Genomic DNA, 18,128 nt, shown 5'->3' with positions numbered 1-18,128 from the left:
GTGACTTGGACTTTATGTGAAGGAATGACACAAATGCACATGCTTTCTTATTGAAAATAGGTACATTTCAAAATATCAGCGTCCTGGTCACAAAAGCAAAGTTTGTGGGGAATAATAGCCATTTTCTATCCTTTTAAGGCATAACCAATTAGAAAATAACACTTACTACCCAGGAACAAAAAAATGTTTTTGTTACACAGTGTTATTGAATGCAGACAAGGATCCAAATGTTGAAATAAAGAGAGGAGTGACAGCAGGATAGAGCGCTTTCAGGAAATTACATTTGGCGCCGAGTAGCTAGCGACGCATCGACGGGTCAGCAAAAGAACGTTTTCAAACATCGCTTATTGCCTGGTACGACCGAGATCAGAAACGTGATCACCGGCAAAGAAAGCGCAGGAGTAACTGCCAAGTACACAAAAAACATGGAGGGCAGATATACATGCTGGAAGTTACACCAATGCAAAGTACAGGCATCACATCGACTATTAATCCTTTCCGATTCCGAGACATCTGCAACTTCTAGGGTGGGTACCGTTCACCGCTGAATCTTGGACCGCGTAAGCGGTGAGCGTAAATTTAATTTAGAGGGGTGTAGCGCCACTGTTTTTAAAGATATTGTACTCAGCACAGAGAATCATTGCAACATGCCTGCACTCGACGATAGCTGGCGCCAAAATGTGCCACACGCCCTCCCCCATGGCCCCTTACTTCTGATTCTGTTACGATGACGTGTGTCTTGTGGTGGCACGTCAGCCCGAGAGGCGACAAAACATTACCCGCAAATCACCACATTGGGATCCCCGCACAAAAACGATGGCCCCCAACTGCGAAAGAAAAAGCTCGGCAGGACCCTCCTGAAAAAGGGTCACGAGAATCGCGAGGCTTTCCTAGCTAAACGGGCAGAATAATAATAATGTCTCTCGTCTCCCGCAAGCACCGAATCTCAAAGGTTAGACACCTCTTTGCTTTGTGAGTGTCCAACATATCTGCTTCAAACAACTGTCACTAAACACTAAAGCCTACATTTTTTATGTTTTGAATGAATGGGTCTATGTAATACAGCAGTAACAGAACTATAATTACTCAGGGTACGATGGCAGCATGCTGTGTCAGCGGAAAATGTGTTTGCATATTTGCAACTCGCCCTTTCTTCTCTGTGGGATATATGTCTTGCAAGTTTTTGTGAAGCCCTGTGATGAACGTGGGCGGTTGTAAATGGAACAAGTCTCTAAGGGCGGCAGCAAGACTCTGCACCACAGGTTGGTTTATTGTGGATCGTCGTCACGAGAGTGAGCTGCAATGCCCACCCGTTACGGACAGGTGGACGGACCGAATGCACAAACGCTTTCATCTTCAGCTGGAAAGCTTTGAAAAGATAGCACCCAACTGTTCTCTCTTCTGTCCCGCCTTCCGTTAAAACGACGCAAACCAAACATTCACAAACGGTAGCGCAGAAAGGCAAGAACGCGTCCGTGCCCTCACCTTGCCACACGCGCGGCAGTGGTGCCGTCGGCGCGTGAAGGTGAACCGTGCCTTGCACCGCATGCAGTTGGGCGCCTCGGCGTCGGGCACCCACATGGGAGCGCTCGTCCCGGGGCCCTCCCTCCCCTGGGTGCCCCCCGCCGGGCGCTCCCCTCCCGCACGGGCCCTGCTGGCACCGCCGGGGCCGTGCGACCACACCCGCTCCTCTTCCTCCTCCTCTTCCTGCGTCGTCTCGTCGTCCTCATCGTCCTCCCCCTCCTCGGCCGGCGCCGCCGCCATTGCCGTCACGTGGTTCTCCGTGGCGGAGGAGGGCGCCGCGTGGGCCTCGGGCGGCTCGCGCCCGTCGGCCTCGTCGCGGCCGCCCAGGAGGTTGCTCGCCGGCCGCGGCAGCTGCAGGCGGAGCGGCTGCTTGGGGCGAGCGCCGCCCGGCGGGGGCCGCGCAGCCCCCGGCGTATCGTTGCCGTTGTGCGCTGGCGCCGCGTGCCGAGGCAGCAGAGGCGCCATGGCAGGGGAGCCGGAGTCAGCGCCGCCGCCTTCAAAATACACGACCACCCCGACGACGTGGATAAGAGTACAGAAGCAGCACTTGCTATCGACATCTGAATAACGGTCGAGCTGCGAGTTGTATTACTTCTCAATCTTTGCATTATGTGGATTTGATCACCTGACATCAGAGTCATCGCGCAACGTGAATACATTTTTATTGTATTTTTCCGCAAACGACTTAATTCAACTTCTTATATTTTAAGACGTACCCATCGGACGCCGCTCAATTTAAAGATTCCATTCGTTTTTTATGAGAAATAACAAAACTAATTAACTTAATACTCTATGAGAGGAAGCTCCTATCTTTATAGTTGTTGAATAATTCGGATTTGAACATCAGAAAATGCATCTTTTTCGTTCAAAACCGCTTGAATCTGAAATATCTTAAAAAACAACAAAGGATAGAACAATGGGAAGTACCGTAGAGGTTTTTGAGACACACAGATTAAGGTTTTTTTTTTATAACGATTCCTTTATATAGTGGTGTGGTGCTGTAGTTAGAAGCACCAATCGGGGGTTGATGTAGTACAACCTAGTGGTGAGCTCACGGTGGGTTGTTCTGCGGAGACAACTGGTCCCTAACATGGGAATGTAGTACGTGTACGTTGGTTCGTGGTTATGGTGGTTAAGACTTGTTTGCCTTTGAATGAAAAAAAAATCAGCGACAAAGAGAGAGAGAGAGAGAAGGACTGACCGCGCAGCGGGGAAACGCTGTCGCCGCTCGTGTCCGATTTGCTGTCCTCCACCTCCTTCTCCTCGGTCACGCGGTCCTCCTTGAGGGAGGGGGCCGGGGAAGCCGGGGGGGAGTCGGCGCTGGCCTCGAGCGAGCTCAGGAAGGCCTCCAGCTCGGCATCGCTCTCCGACACGTCCGCAGCTCCATTAGTTCGCGGGGCAGTGCCCTCCTCCTTCGCCGTGATGCTTGCTCCCGGCTCCTCCAACTCCTCCAGCTCCTGCAACTCCTCCCGCGTCTTCTTCGGCTCCTCGGTGCTGAGGGTGGGCATGGCGACCTCCTCTTTGTTGACGAGCGAGGGCAGCGCCTCCCGCTCGGCGCCACGTAAGAGCGGTGGTCGGACGACATCGGCGCCGTCTCCGGGGATGGGCGGCCAGTGCCGCAGGGAGTCCTCGGCGGGCGGCTCGCTTGGGGGTTCGCTCGCCTCCGAGTCCACCCCTCGACGGCAATCGTCCAGCGCCGTCGGCTGATCGATGGCAACACCGCCACTGCTATTCTCGCCCTCGCCGCAACTCCTATCAGCGTCGTTAAACGCCACTCCGGTTGCAGCAAGAGCCTCTGCGGAGAGGGGTGGCTCCGGAGAGTCGTCCCGGCACGCGTCGGCTCGTACGCTTTCCGCCTCGAACGTCGCGCTCGCGTCGTTTTCCGACGACATTTCAGCCGCCGAGCCGGAGTTCCGTGACGTCTCGTCCGAGAGGTCCCGGTCAGGTGACCGTGGCTCATCCGCCACGCACACCACAGTGAGCCGCTCGCCTCCCACGCTCGTCGAGTAGCTCCCGTCCCCGTTCGTTTCCCCGCCCTCCGCCCGGTCTCCTCTGAACAGCGTTCGGTCCACGCCGCTCGCAGGAGACGTATCCGCCGCGATGGCGTCGCGCGGCCGCTGCTCGTCGTCGCGCGGCCGCTGCTTGTTGTCATGCGTCCCCGACAGCAGGTCGCAGAGCGGCGGGCCGCGCTGCGGGGCCAGGGTCTCGGCACCGGGGCCCGCCGACAGGAGGTCGAATGCCACCAGCGGTGGCCGACACGCGTTGTGCGCCGCGCTTTCCTCTTCTCCGCCACCGCCGCAGGCAACCGGACAATCTTGCAGCCGCGCGGCCTCAAAATGTCGCGTGAACTGCGGCTGTTGCGACGAGCGCGGGGGCGACGGTGTCAAGGTCTCGTCCGACGAGGTCATGGCCGGGGAGACGAGGCCCACGTCGAGAGCGTCGGCAAGGTCCGAGCGACGCGTTGTCGCAAAAGGATCGATCGGCGCGGTACCGCGAGCATCGTCGGTGGGTAGGGAGGCCCACAGAGATGCCACCTGCGATGGTGGCGACGTTGAAGGCAGATTTTCCGGTGCGGGCGGGTGCATGGGGAAAGACGGCGAAGGAAGAGGCGATTCCACCGAAGACGCCAACGACGACGCCGATGAAAACGATTGGGAAGGCGGCGACCCCGGTTTCTCCGCAATGAAGTTTGAGGGCAAGCTCAGGAAGGGGCGGTCGCGCTCACCGCCCCGCCCATCCACCAACGGCGCCAACGGAGGCGAGATCAGCGCGGGCAGGGAGAAGCGCTTCTCCGAGAGCGCGTCCGTGCCAACGGGCGGCGGGCGTGTTGGCGGTGGCAGCGGCTCTGGGGCATTGAGTCCGGCACGCCGGATGCCGTCCTGGCTCGAGAACATCTCGGAGCCGCGGGCAGCGGGCACGAGCCCAAAATAATCCACGTCATCTGCGACAAGCAAACGCAACAGCGGTTAATTTCATATCCGCCCTGCGCCCAGATTTTCCGTGTGGTAACTACCGCTATGTATACACAGCATTGGAGGATGCTCGTGTTGTGCGTTTGTCGGTTTCGTTTCTGGTTGTATTGTTGGTGGTTTGTGTTTCTGGTTGATTTATGTTGGTGGTTGTACTGTGTTGTTGGTGGTTTTATTGCCTATTGGTCTGGTTGTGTTGGTGGTTGGTTTGTCGGTCCTTGTACTGTGTTGATGGTTGTGTTGCCAGCTTTTTATCTGGTGATATTGCTGGTTGTGGTTGTGTTGCTGGTTGGTTTGTGATGGTGGTTGGTTTGTGATGGTGGTTGGTTTGTGTTGTGGTTGGTTTGTGATGGTGGTTGGTGTTTCTGGTTGGTTTGTGATGGTGGTTGGTTTGTGATGGTGGTTGGTTTGTGATGGTGGTTGGTTTGTGATGGTGGTTGGTTTGTGATGGTGGTTGGTTTGTGATGATGGTTGGTTTGTGATGCTGCTTGGTTTGTGATGGTGGTTGGTGTTTCTGGTTGGTTTGTGATGATGGTTGGTTTGTGATGGTGGTTGGTTTGTGATGGTGGTTGGTTTGTGATGGTGGTTGGTTTGTGATGGTGGTTGGTTTGTGATGCTGGTTGGTTTGTGATGGTGGTTGGTTTGTGATGGTGGTTGGTTTGTGATGGTGGTTGGTTTGTGATGGTGGTTGGTTTGTGATGATGGTTGGTTTGTGATGCTGGTTGGTTTGTGTTGGTGGCTGGTTTGTGTTGGTGGCTGGTTTGTGATGGTGGTTGGTTTGTGATGGTGGTTGGTTTGTGATGGTGGCTGGTTTGTGATGGTGGTTGGTTTGTGTTGGTGGTTGGTTTGTGATGGTGGTTGGTTTGTGATGGTGGTTGGTTTGTGATGGTGGTTGGTTTGTGATGCTGGTTGGTTTGTGATGGTGGTTGGTTTGTGATGGTGGTTGGTTTGTGATGGTGGTTGGTTTGTGATGCTGGTTGGTTTGTGATGGTGGTTGGTTTGTGTTGGTGGTTGGTTTGTGATGGTGGTTGGTTTGTGATGCTGGTTGGTTTGTGATGGTGGTTGGTTTGTGATGGTGGTTGGTTTGTGATGGTGGTTGGTTTGTGATGGTGGTTGGTTTGTGATGGTGGCTGGTTTGTGATGGTGGTTGGTTTGTGTTGGTGGTTGGTTTGTGATGGTGGTTGGTTTGTGATGGTGGTTGGTTTGTGATGGTGGTTGGTTTGTGATGGTGGCTGGTTTGTGATGCTGGTTGGTTTGTGATGGTGGTTGGTTTGTCTTGGTGGTTGGTTTGTGATGGTGGTTGGTTTGTGATGGTGGTTGGTTTGTGTTGGTGGTTGGTTTATGATGGTGGTTGGTTTGTGATGGTGGTTGGTTTGTGATGGTGGTTGGTTTGTGATGGTGGTTGGTTTGTGATGGTGGTTGGTTTGTGATGGTGGCTGGTTTGTGATGCTGGTTGGTTTGTGATGGTGGTTGGTTTGTGATGGTGGTTGGTTTGTGTTGGTGGTTGGTTTGTGTTGGTGGTTGGTTTGTGATGCTGGTTGGTTTGTGATGGTGGTTGGTTTGTGATGGTGGTTGGTTTGTGATGGTGGCTGGTTTGTGATGGTGGTTGGTTTGTGATGGTGGTTGGTTTGTGATGGTGGCTGGTTTGTGATGCTGGTTGGTTTGTGATGCTGGTTGGTTTGTGATGGTGGTTGGTTTGTGATGGTGGCTGATTTGTGATGCTGGTTGGTTTGTGATGGTGGTTGGTTTGTGATGGTGGTTGGTTTGTGATGGTGGTTGGTTGGTGTTGGTGGTTGGTTTGTGTTGGTGGTTGGTTTGTGTTGTGGTTGGTTTGTGATGGTGGTTGGTTTGTGATGGTGGTTGGTTTGTGATGGTGGTTGGTTTGTGATGGTGGTTGGTTTGTGATGGTGGTTGGTTTGTGATGGTGGTTGGTTTGTGATGGTGGCTGGTTTGTGTTGGTGGTTGGTTTGTGTTGGTGGTTGGTTGTGATGCTGGTTGGTTTGTGATGCTGGTTGGTTTGTGATGGTGGTTGGTTTGTGATGGTGGTTAGTTTGTGATGGTGGTTGGTTTGTGATGGTGGTTGGTTTGTGATGATGATTGGTTTGTGATGGTGGTTGGTTTGTGATGGTGGCTGGTTTGTGTTGGTGGTTGGTTTGTGATGGTGGTTGGTTTGTGATGGTGGTTGGTTTGTGATGGTGGTTGGTTTGTGATGGTGGTTGGTTTGTGTTGGTGGTTGGTTTGTGATGGTGGTTGGTTTGTGTTGGTGGTTGGTTTGTGTTGGTGGTTGGTTTGTGATGGTGGTTGGTTTGTGTTGGTGGTTGGTTTGTGATGGTGGTTGGTTTGTGTTGGTGGTTGGTTTGTGATGGTGGTTGGTTTGTGTTGGTGGTTGGTTTGTGTTGGTGGTTGGTTCGTGTTGGTGGTTGGTTCGTGATGGTGGTTGGTTTGTGTTGGTGGTTGGTTTGTGATGGTGGTTGGTTTGTGATGGTGGTTGGTTTGTGTTGGTGGTTGGTTTGTGATGGTGGTTGGTTTGTGATGGTGGTTGGTTTGTGATGCTGGTTGGTTTGTGTTGGTGGTTGGTTTGTGATGGTGGTTGGTTTGTGATGCTGGTTGGTTTGTGATGGTGGCTGGTTTGTGATGGTGGTTGGTTTGTGATGGTGGTTGGTTTGTGATGGTGGTTGGTTTGTGTTGGTGGTTGGTTTGTGATGGTGGTTGGTTTGTGTTGGTGGTTGGTTTGTGTTGGTGGTTGGTTTGTGATGGTGGTTGGTTTATGTTGGTGGTTGGTTTGTGATGGTGGTTGGTTTGTGTTGGTGGTTGGTTTGTGATGGTGGTTGGTTTGTGTTGGTGGTTGGTTTGTGTTGGTGGTTGGTTCGTGTTGGTGGTTGGTTTGTGATGGTGGTTGGTTTGTGTTGGTGGTTGGTTTGTGATGGTGGTTGGTTTGTGATGGTGGTTGGTTTGTGTTGGTGGTTGGTTTGTGATGGTGGTTGGTTTGTGATGCTGGTTGGTTTGTGTTGGTGGTTGGTTTGTGATGGTGGTTGGTTTGTGATGCTGGTTGGTTTGTGTGGTTCGTTTGTGTTGCTGGTTCGTTTGTGTTGCTGATTGCGGTTGTGTTGGTGGCTGTGTGTCACGCGCGGTCCGCTCACCCTCTGTCTGTTCAAAGTCGTCGAGGACTTTGTCCAGAGCGCACGCAGCCGCCTGGAAAAAACTCTCCATCCTCACGAGCGGCGACCGCCTGCCACAACCACCAGAGTCACAGCCAGACAACGCAACACCACACAACAACCGCTCCGTTAGCAAGGCCCACGCGTGCTAATGTAAACACGCGTTGACGTGCTCTCAGCACAATCGCACTTCCCACAACCGCAAAAGTTGGTATTACCGTGGAACATAATCGCAAACAACACAGGGTGTTGCACTGCCATTGGAAAGAGTTGTGAATGGACGTTCCTTCTTCCTTGGACACGACGCCGGTGAGCATGCTCAGCATAGAAAGAGACAAAGTACTAATGAGGAAGCTGAGTGTTTCAACAGAAGGCAGTTCGGAGTGCACCTCCCTGTCAGACAGGCAGTGAGGGAAGACTGTCAGATTGTAAAGTGTTGGTCCGCATCTATAGATTGCTTTAGATTTGTCAATTCTAGTGTCTTTATCGACCCATCCATGTAATAGGGAATTAAGCAGAGAAGTGGTAATGCATGATGACAATGATATGCTTCCGGCCACACACAATGCCGGTGACATCAGGTATCGATCTGAATCAGGACGGTGAACCGTTTAGCTTGATTCTGCATAAAACGAGTGGTATGTTGCATTGTCAATGGACAAAGGTGGCTGCTCGTGGCCTGCACGCTACTGACCGTCCCAACTGTGTTACATGCCGACATTAAAAAGGGTGCTTGCTAACAGCACTTATCCCATCAGTCTGTGAGGCCACACCGGGAAGGGGTTTGTCCGAGTGTAAAGGTCTAAAAGAGCCGCGTGTTGCACGTACAGTGCCAGAGAGCCGTTACAGACGTAAATTTTAACAACATCGCAGTTCCGTCTGGTATCAGCAATAATAATTAAAAAAATCAGAAAGTAAAAAAAAACGCCCCGACATGAACACAGCGGTGCAGGAGGGAAAGGAGGGGAGGGCCGGGAGTGGGGGGGGGCAACGGAATGCTGGGAGACTGTCACCACCGCGTGAAGCTGCACTTGGCTTGAGCCGTCTTCATTCGGTGCGATAAACATCAAAGTGACAGAAGCGGCGCGACTCGGCCGGGAATCCTGGCAGTGGCCGCCAGTCCTTGCCACTGACCCAGCTGGTTTCCTTCAAGACAGTTTTTGCCCTGAAGAGACCGGTTTTCCAGTACCGGTTCTATTGTTGTATACCTGAGACATCCGAGTAATTTCACTGTGACAGCGGCAGAAAGAAGACAACTGCAAAAGATTTAAACAACAATGTGCACAAGCGTAAATTCCACGCTGTGGATATGCAAGCTAATATGTGGCACGGCAAGTGTCACCCGCTTCTCGTCGTTGCGAGCGAGCGTGCAACGACGAGCAGCGGGTGACACACTCGTTTGAGGAGGAAGTCACACTGTGACTTTCGACTTGATTACAATCGTGGGTGCTCGCAGCACAGGTCTCCCATAATGCATTTGAAAGTTTGCCAAAAGTTATCGGCTGTGGGGAGAGGTGTATTTTGTTGTGAGTGGAAGCTTTTTTGATTCCTGCAAACTATAGTGGGCAAATCAATATTAGTTTCGGAGCTAATCTCAAACGTGAAGTTGACCCGGAACTTTATTTTTTTTAATGTATCGCTGCCTCTAAGTAACTGAAGGCGACATATATTTTTTGCAATTAAAAAACAGACAATCTGATTGGGTACTCAACTGCTTTGACAAAGCACACGAATGCAATCGACAAGCATCAGAATGTCTTTAGCTTGATAAGGATGTACATTAGGGTGCCACTTAACATTCAGATCTGTTATTTTCCAGCTCGCGCCTCCTATGCCTGTTAAACAGAAGCCACTGCACGTTTAGAGACCATCTCCCAATATTTACCGGCCGCTCGACTGAGTTGAGGAATGCATTACAGCCAATACACAGAATCACAGTGTAGAGGCACAGATGCGGATAAGAGGAGGGGATCGTGAGCACTTGTAAATATTAAAAGGCTAGAACGACACTCAGATGTTGACTTTCAAAGCAAATGTAACAAATTGAGAGGATGTGATATGAGAAAACTGAAAATGAATTGTTCCCGTATAAACTAAACCTATAAACTAAACAAGTTTTTATTTTACCAGGTAAGGCCCACCGAGCTATGTAGCTCTTTTTCAGAAGCGACCTGACCACAAATGATAACTCAACAAAATGCCTTATGTGGAAATGTATTGCAGCCAAATACTGTACTCTAAACGCATGTTTCTAAATGTGAAGGGAAAAACCAAAAGACCCGGAGAAATGTCCACGTGATCACGGGGAGGGGTTTCTTCAGGTTGCTCTGGATATACCCTGAATGATGCTCTGCTCTGTGCCGAGATGCTGGCCAAACAATTGGGATACCACTGGTAAAACTTTTATGCAAAATAAACATAAATACCCCCCAGTAAAGAAATAATAATGGTTTATTGTCAAATAAATCACTCCAATCGTTAACCCTGATCCAAACTGTTCTGTCATTACCAATTTCAAGTGTGACTGCCACCGTGAAAGCTTTGAAAACTTCCATCTCAGCAGCCAACTCAATATCCGCAAGGATGTGTTGAAAGGAGGCTAATGGAAGCAAATATCACAAACCATAAACCATCAGCTTGCTCAGGGAAAAACGAACTCTTTACCAAACTCATACTGCCGCATTAAAGTTAAAAAAGTCGTCAATTTACGGATGGCTAGAGCACCAACGACAACAACGTGACCCCATTTTTTTTCAAGCCCTTGAATGTTCCAAACAAATTACTTAAGCAAAGTCTTTTCAAGCTGGCCACATGCCAACTGAAGAAACGGACAAGTAAAACACCAACAAGCCAGTTCCATGAAGTGAGAACACAGTTTAACTTTCATGAGTTTAATGTTGAACCATGCTATCTCCGACAACTCCAAACGTCGCCAGTTCACAAGTTACAAAACATTAACATTTGAATGTGCAGGAAGTCAGTCATACCCACGTGACTTAATGTTATTTTAATGTGACCTTGCAATGCACTGCCGCCGCTATTAAGAAACCACTGGAGCTATGCACTTTTAAATCTAGATTAAAAACATTTCTTTAGAACTGCTTAGATTGTTGTCCTTTCCCCCGCACCTCAAAGTAGTACGGTTGGCTACGTACGGTGCGACACACGTTCAACGTACATACAACATTCACTCCTCGCTTTGGAAGGAGAGGACAACTCAGAGGCGCGAGGAGGAACCACAGGCGGGTGGGAAAGCAGTCACGTGGTGAGCCGGCACCAAATTGCCTCCAAAGCTTTGTGGTCCTCTCTATACATGAAGGTCTCATTGGCCAATGAATAACTGCTTACATGCGGGAGGTAACTAAAGTACCCAGAGAAAACCCACATGTGCGAGGGAGCAACACTCTCTCCCGTACAACTCGAAAAGTTTGGGTGCAGATATGCTGGGCATGGCACCCCGATGCCCATGGGAAGCGTGTTGCACAATGCGTGATCCACTAACCCTCGCCTCGACAGTGCTAAATGATAGGCATGTGCCAGGACCAACACCGCCCTGCTAAACATTACCAATCTAAGAACATTAAATGTTTAATGTATATTCAAATATGAGTAATAACTGTCTTCTCTCCAAGAAAATCCATACAGGAAGTCCCTTGTTCTCCCCCATGCTGTGCCTTACAATGTGACATGGCTTTTAGACATGTCTATGCATTTCTGACTCCCACTGTTTTAATCCAGGCTACAAATGTCAACCATCTCTGTTGTTTGCGTGGGAAAATGACACAATTCCATTCACCCTGAGCTCCTTACATTTTTCCTTCCTCATCCATTGTGTTGTTGCCCTGTCTCTGTATTTTGAGACGACATGAACGTGCAGCCTTTGTCAAGCCACACGTGGATTTGTGGCATCCCCATGCCAAACAGGTCGTGAGGGTTATTTGACCATACTTCACTACGTGGGGGGTTGGTGAAGGGAACAAAGTACAATACAACAATCCATTTTGCTGCACTGCTGCCCACCACGGGCGCCACAAAGCACTATGGCGACCTGTTTGTGCATGGCTGTGGTCACCCATCAAAGCACCATCTAGACTCAAACCTGCTTAGCTTCCGAGGTCCGATAAGAGCGGGTGCGTTCCAGTGGCTTAGGTGCTGGAATAAAAGAAAAAGTGTGGCTGCACCAGGCCGTGATGTTCGCACACCGGGAAACTAGGAAATGCATGCGCAAGTGAGCCTGAGTGGACTGGTTGCGCATAATTGCCCCCAAGGCATGAGCTCTATAACCGACACGTTTATCTGCACAGCCTGTTTGCAGCAGCAGCTCGCCACTCACACACAGAAACAATGTGCAGTACCACTGCACTGTGGTGCAGCATGCACGGAACACGCACCTTTACTGTGCAGACGCCGTGTTTCTACTGTGGAGCCAAGTCTGCCCGTTCATTTCCCATCAAGCAGTCCAGCCGCACCAAGTGATGCTCGTTATACCAACGTCATCGTTGTTAGCCAAACATCCCATTACAGGACCTTCCTTAAAAAATTGTGGACTCAGTCTGACTTGGCCGGGTAAATAAGTAATTATTGTTATGTACCAGCCTGGGCATCTTGGTGAGTCTGGACCAAGTAGACCATGACTTGGGGTTGAACTTTGGCCATTACAATCAGGAGCCCAGTGGCCAAAAGACACGGAATTTAACGCACAAACAAGTGAGAGGAAACATCACTTCAGGTGTTTTATACAAATGACCAAAGCACTCTAAGGAAGTAACTATTTTTACAGCACATACATTGAAGCCAAGTACTTCATCGTACATTACTCTACATATACGCTTTAGGTTAATAGTTCACAACCTTGGAATGCGGAACTTTTACAGCCGCAGTAAAAATATAAAGCACCCACCATAAGTAGAGGAGTTCTTTCCCATCGACCTATACCACTGGCTGTAGGCAGCCCAGTGTTGGGATTACGATTTAGCATTCCACAGAACTTTACACAGCCATGTGTCCTAAAGCCTACTGCACAAACCTCAAATGTTCATGCAGCCACCCAGAGGTAAACTCACCCACCCTTAACAATTCCGACTACGGACAGTCAAGCACGATGCTACTTGGCTCATCATGGGAGCTCACAAAGCGAACCGCGTCACACCAACATCTCATCCTTCCACGCGTGTGCTTCAGCTCGAGAATGTTTCATTATCCCCTTCCAAATAGTTTGTGACCTTTCTCCTCTCCTATCTGATCGCACTTCCACCAACGTTTTAAATTGTCTCACCACTCCTCCTGCCTTTCATCGCCACTAATGTACGTATTAAGGGATATTATGCTGTTCCTCACGTCTATCTGTTGTCTTATTCATGTTTCTTACTTAAAATGCCCGTAAGTCTAAAAGCAGTACATGTGCACTTGTGTTGACATTTCTATTCCGGCATACATTATTCTGGTAACTTGTAACAAACAAACAAAATACCAATGTGAGAAACATACTCTGGAGAAAACAAACGCCCTTTGCAATAATTTACAAATGTGGAACATCACGTGCCAGTGTCAAAGAAAACATTTTAATATTACTCCAACGAGTTAACAGTGACAGTCCCTACGTGGCAATACTGTCGTGTCACAGCTTGCCTTGCAAATGAGATAATGGATCTCGATGGGCTCTCATATGCACTAATTACATAATTATCTGGCAATGCGTGAATGGTTTAGTTTAGCACTAAGCTGTTCAGATTAATCAAAGCAAAAAAATGTACTACAGCTAGTGTTGCAAAATGTGCCAAAAAAAGTTCCCTGCGCTTTAAAAAAAAATCCACAAATTACCGAAATCATGTTAACAAAAAATTATAACAACAAAATCAGCACGCTGCAGCGGGCAACGAATTGGACATTAACGGCAGCGCTGAGAGAAAGCGAATGAATTGTGCTGCTTTGTCTAAAGTTGACGCGCTGTAAACCACAAGAATGTAGTGGGAACACGGAGAAGGGCTGGATGTCGCATGTTTTGTAAATGAGGATGCCATACGGCACGGAGTCAGACGGCACGGGCCAGACACCACCATCTAGAACAGGGAGGGGTATTCATATTCTTGGTTCTTTCGGTAAAGTCACGTAGAAAAGAAACAATAAAATAATTTTTAAAAGATGGATTCTGGCTTAGCAATTAGTGCAAGGATTTGATAAACCATTTCGGGTCTTAATTGATTGTTCACGTTTACGGTGGCTTTCAGAGCGCATCCATTATTTTCGTCTCCCCCCTCCTCTTTTCCGAACATAGATGGACTCGTCCATCTGAATAACTGCCAAATCGCTCTCCGTGGTGCTAAAAATAACCGCCACTTTTTTCAAAATTTCTTGCTGTGGGTTTCACACCTGATGATGATTGCTTGTGTTTCAGTCGAAACGTCGTGAGAATTTTATTGTTTTATATTTTTATTATTTTATTGTTTCCCTTCTACGTGACTTTACCGAAAGAACCAAGAATATGAATCCCTGCAGTCACGAAAGCTTTAAATCAAAACAGGGAGGGGATTACAGTCCCCTGGCTCCCAGCCACGCGAGCGTACTAAGCCAGGTGACCGGGCGTACCAAGTACGATTATTTCGGACCCAGTCTGTGACACATTCATTTTGTTTTTTGCACATGCAGCACCCACGTCTGTCCGAGCACTGGGAAGTTATTAAACTGGACATTGGTTTAGAAAAGCATGCAAACACCAACCCACACACTTCAGAGTGTAAAGAAGAGCTGGCTTGTACACAGTACAAGAGGCCTATCACGTGTACAATGAAACCGCACTATGTTATTTCTCCTCCGCCTCTTCCAGGGTCATTACCCAAAGTGACAACGGAAGGCTCTATTTGTTGCGACTTACCTGAAAGGATACTTAGCCTCATATCGTAGATGTCTTCTGAATCGTATATATTGTATTTTCAAGGTGCTGACAGAATACACATATAGCTTATATTCGCTAAGTGTTGTGTTAATCAATACTGTGGAGTTGTACATATATACCATGCTAAGTATAGCGTTAACCAATGCAATGGTGTATATCCTATCGACACATGCCGTGCCTTACAATGGGATCAAAAGATTAGTGCAGCTCAGAATAAACAGGTCTATACTATCATAAACAATGACGACCCGACGCAACACGCCAGAGTTCACCACGGTGAGAGTGATTGGCACCAGAGCGCTTGCAGCTCAATGTACTTGTATAGCTGGGATAATGGAAGCGATGCAAACACTGGCATGTGTAGAAAACCCTGTAATTAATACACTAAATTGTGCCAAAACAACCATACACAGATGGAGGTAAACGGTCAAAGATCACTTTTATGTTGATGAGGCATTGTACACACCATACATATTTACTTCGCCGTGCGAGTCTACAAAGTGGCATGAGCCGCTTTAAATATTCACGGGCAAAACACGGAAGATGAGAGAATGAGAGTAAGACCATATTGACCACTGCAACAGGAATACTGTATTAGCGTTAACATCAGTGTTCGGCATGTTAGGAACCTCAGTGTTATCCATGTTGGCACGAGTGATGTGTTAACCTTAGTGTTATTCTTGTTATCAGCAGTGTTATCCGCGTTAATCAGATATCAGTGTTAAGTGTCACCCCAGCGTGTTGGTAAGTTACCCCTGTTAAACTCACCGTTACCTCTAATAAGCAGTAACCTCAATGTTACCCATGGCAAGTGGTAACCTCACTATTATCCCTGGTGGGTGGTAACCCCAAAGTTACCCCTAATACGTGGTAACCTCGTCGTTATAACTGGTACGTGTTAAACTCACTCTTCCCACTGGTTAGTTACCCTTGGTAACAATGAACCTCACCGTCACCACTGCTAGGTGGTAACCTCACTGTTACCACCGGCACGTGATAACCTCACCGATTTTTCCGTGCAAACTCCACTCGGGCCTTGCTCAGGAACGCAGCCCCCCCGCCTCGCCCGCGAGCTCTGCCGATGATCGCGCGCCTGGGCCCGCAGGCAACGCGGGGTTGCGCGCGGCGGCAAGCAGCGAGCGCTCACCTGCGCTCATCCTAGGCGCGCCGTCCCCGCAGGCGTCACGGGTTCGGGAGAAGCCCCGCGACTCGCGAACGAACAATCACCCCGAGTTGTGGTGTCGGGGGAGGGGGTAACGTGGGGGGCAAGAGAGGGCCGCCTCTCAAAGGCCTCCACTCGGGGCCGCCTCTACGGCAACGCAGGTAGCGCCTCCTCACACGGGCTCCATAGGAGTCTCCCCATTGGCCGGCCGGCGGCACAGCCCCTCCCCCTCTACCCCACGTGATGGAGGAGCGGCGTGTCCCATTCGTCGAGATTTGGGCGGCAGCCAATCGTCGATTCCGGTCGCGCGATCTGGCAATCGATTCTCAAGGGGTCCGCGGTGAATATGATCCTGGACCTTTAAATCAAATTCTAAGGTACCGCAGTGAGGTGACTACGGTTTTTTATATTGTTGGTTGGCTAAGTACGGTGCGAAATAAGTTCAGTATACTTACACAAGCGAACCGAGCGTAGATAATTCAATACAGCGCTTCCGAAGAGAAGCGCACGTTTGAACGAGCTGAGTAGGAGGAATCCATGCGTCTGCATGATTATTTTCCCAGGCCGTTGTTTTGGTTGAGCGAGACAGAGCAAAAGCACATATATACGCGATCTAACCCCAAAGAAACGTGTATTGTGGATGATATTGGTCGCGAAAGCCTACCACGTGTCAAACATCGCGACAGCAGTGGCGTAGTAACGACAGCATGAGCTCACGGAGTGCGGTAAGCGACATTCATGCGCTCACGGTCTCGAACATTTAACGGTGCAGGGGCGCTCCGTCATCGCTAAAATGCGGCCACTACCGACCGCTCCGTACGAACCCTTTGCAATATTACTTTACTGCTCTAAGTAACAATTAAACCTGGAACGTAAATGAAAGCATTTTTATAAAATATATATGTTTAAACTGCGTTTTAAATAAGTGTTATTTTTACACTGCTGTTGAAAGCAAATCTCATAGTGATTGTCAAGGGGGCCCAACTCGTAGCTTTGGCCACCAGGGGGGTGATGGTTTACGTTCCTCTCGTGAAGGAACACAACCATCGTCTTGTCAGCTCCGGTCATCCTAGCAGCAGCAGCGGCAGCAGCACCAGCGGCGGCTTCTGGCTATTGCCATCGAACAACGGCGGTGGTCACCGCATCGCGCGGCGCTTTCACATGCGCTTCTGCGGCCTGATTAACAAACTCATTTCTTGAGTTTGTTGTCCTTCCCCCGCACCTCTGATAGGCACGTACGGTGCGAAAGAAGTCCAACATACACACATACAGTGCGTGCAAGGCACCCCCTGCCCCCCCCGCCCCAAAGCTCGTTACGCGACTGGCTGCATGCAGCCTTTGACCCCCTCGGCCGGAGTGTACACGAAGAGCGCCGTGGTCGTGGCCGTGTGAGCGGCGGCGGTGAGGATGTCTCCTCGCGGCCGTGTGCTGTGCGTGGGACTCGTGTGCCTGGACATCATCAGCGTGGTCGACTCGTACCCCGAGGAGGACACGGACACGAGGTGCCTGCCACCCGCGCTCACCGCTCGCCATCTCGAACGCCCCGTCACCCCGAGCGCGTCGTGTCAAGAGCAGGGGGTCGGCAAACGACGGCAACGAGAGGCGTTATTATTCTAATTCGGTTAAAACGACGGCAACGAGAGGCGTTATTATTCTAATTCGGTTAAAATAAACAAACAATATTTCCAGCGCCGCAATGCACGTGAGTACGTCGTGACGGGGGTCACGAAGCGGTACTTAATGAGCCGCATGCGGCTCAGGGTTCGCCGACCCCTCTGTGTTAGAGCCACCCAGCCGCACGACGCTCTGGGTCGTGTTGTGGTGATGGTGGTACCGTAGTGGTGGGTGCGTTGCCCTTAATAGGTGCTCGCTAACAACACTCGCCCCAACAGCTTGCGCGGGGCTGCGCGTGATGGCGAGCGGCTCGCCACACGGCACGGGGCTCGCTCGCTCGTGGCGAAGTCTTTGTTCGGACCAAACAATGTTAACGTCGCTCCAGACGACCATGGCGAGTGCGTGGCGCCGCTTGAGGCTGACGTTGGGGAGAGAGTCGTGATCTCTCTCTCTCTCTACATCTTGACGGTTCACGTTTCTTGACTATGAGCCGTAGGAGGATCGAGTCGACGTGGTGTCCCGTCGCTCAGAATGAGCATCGTTGAGGCGTTGGTGCCCTCCCCATTAGAGTCCCCCTTTGCTGAGCCAGTGGTAGACATTTCCACATTGCTAGGGCGGGGGACGGGCGCGTCAATTATATACCAGTGGATGCTTATGGTCACTTGTGCTGCGATGGTGATAGAAGAGAATGGGGTAACTCATTTTTACCCTTGTCAGCATTGAATTGAGCAACAGCACTGTACATATTCTTTGGGTCTTTCCATAAAGTCACGTAGATAGGTAAAAAATAACTAGGACGTTTCGCTCGC

At 50.0% G+C, this 18,128-nt stretch overlaps 2 protein-coding genes across 12 annotated transcripts in view; one reads left to right on the top strand and one right to left on the bottom strand.

The window, feature by feature from the left end:
- Window positions 1-15,957, bottom strand: part of LOC116951851 (uncharacterized) — a 46,987-nt gene extending 31,030 nt beyond the window's left edge. For 2 of the 3 annotated variants that reach the window (XM_032970641.2, XM_032970643.2), the window contains exons 1-4: window positions 15,550-15,957; window positions 7,634-7,722; window positions 2,726-4,465; window positions 1,486-2,018 (exon numbers count right to left, since the gene is read on the bottom strand). In XM_032970641.2, coding sequence (XP_032826532.2) covers window positions 1,486-2,018; window positions 2,726-4,465; window positions 7,634-7,703 — 2,343 coding nt within the window. In that variant the 5' untranslated portion in view covers window positions 7,704-7,722; window positions 15,550-15,957. The remainder of the gene's footprint in view (window positions 1-1,485; window positions 2,019-2,725; window positions 4,466-7,633; window positions 7,723-15,549) is intronic. The other variant, XM_032970642.2, reaches the window with a different exon arrangement.
- Window positions 15,958-16,106: 149 nt separating this feature from the next.
- Window positions 16,107-18,128, top strand: part of KHK (ketohexokinase) — a 34,172-nt gene continuing 32,150 nt past the window's right edge. For 8 of the 9 annotated variants that reach the window (XM_076074003.1, XM_032970649.2, XM_032970647.2 and 5 more), the window contains exon 1: window positions 16,137-17,207. In XM_076074003.1, coding sequence (XP_075930118.1) covers window positions 17,113-17,207 — 95 coding nt within the window. In that variant the 5' untranslated portion in view covers window positions 16,137-17,112. Of the gene's footprint in view, window positions 17,208-18,128 lie in introns of all 9 variants that reach the window. The other variant, XM_076074004.1, reaches the window with a different exon arrangement.

This window comes from Petromyzon marinus, chromosome 44, assembly GCF_048934315.1.
Source record: "Petromyzon marinus isolate PM22_M1 ecotype Great Lakes invasive population chromosome 44, UKy_Petmar_22M1.pri1.0, whole genome shotgun sequence".
In the NCBI taxonomy this organism is placed as follows: Eukaryota; Metazoa; Chordata; class Hyperoartia; order Petromyzontiformes; family Petromyzontidae; genus Petromyzon; species Petromyzon marinus.
This window is presented reverse-complemented; position numbering and strand designations above follow the sequence as displayed.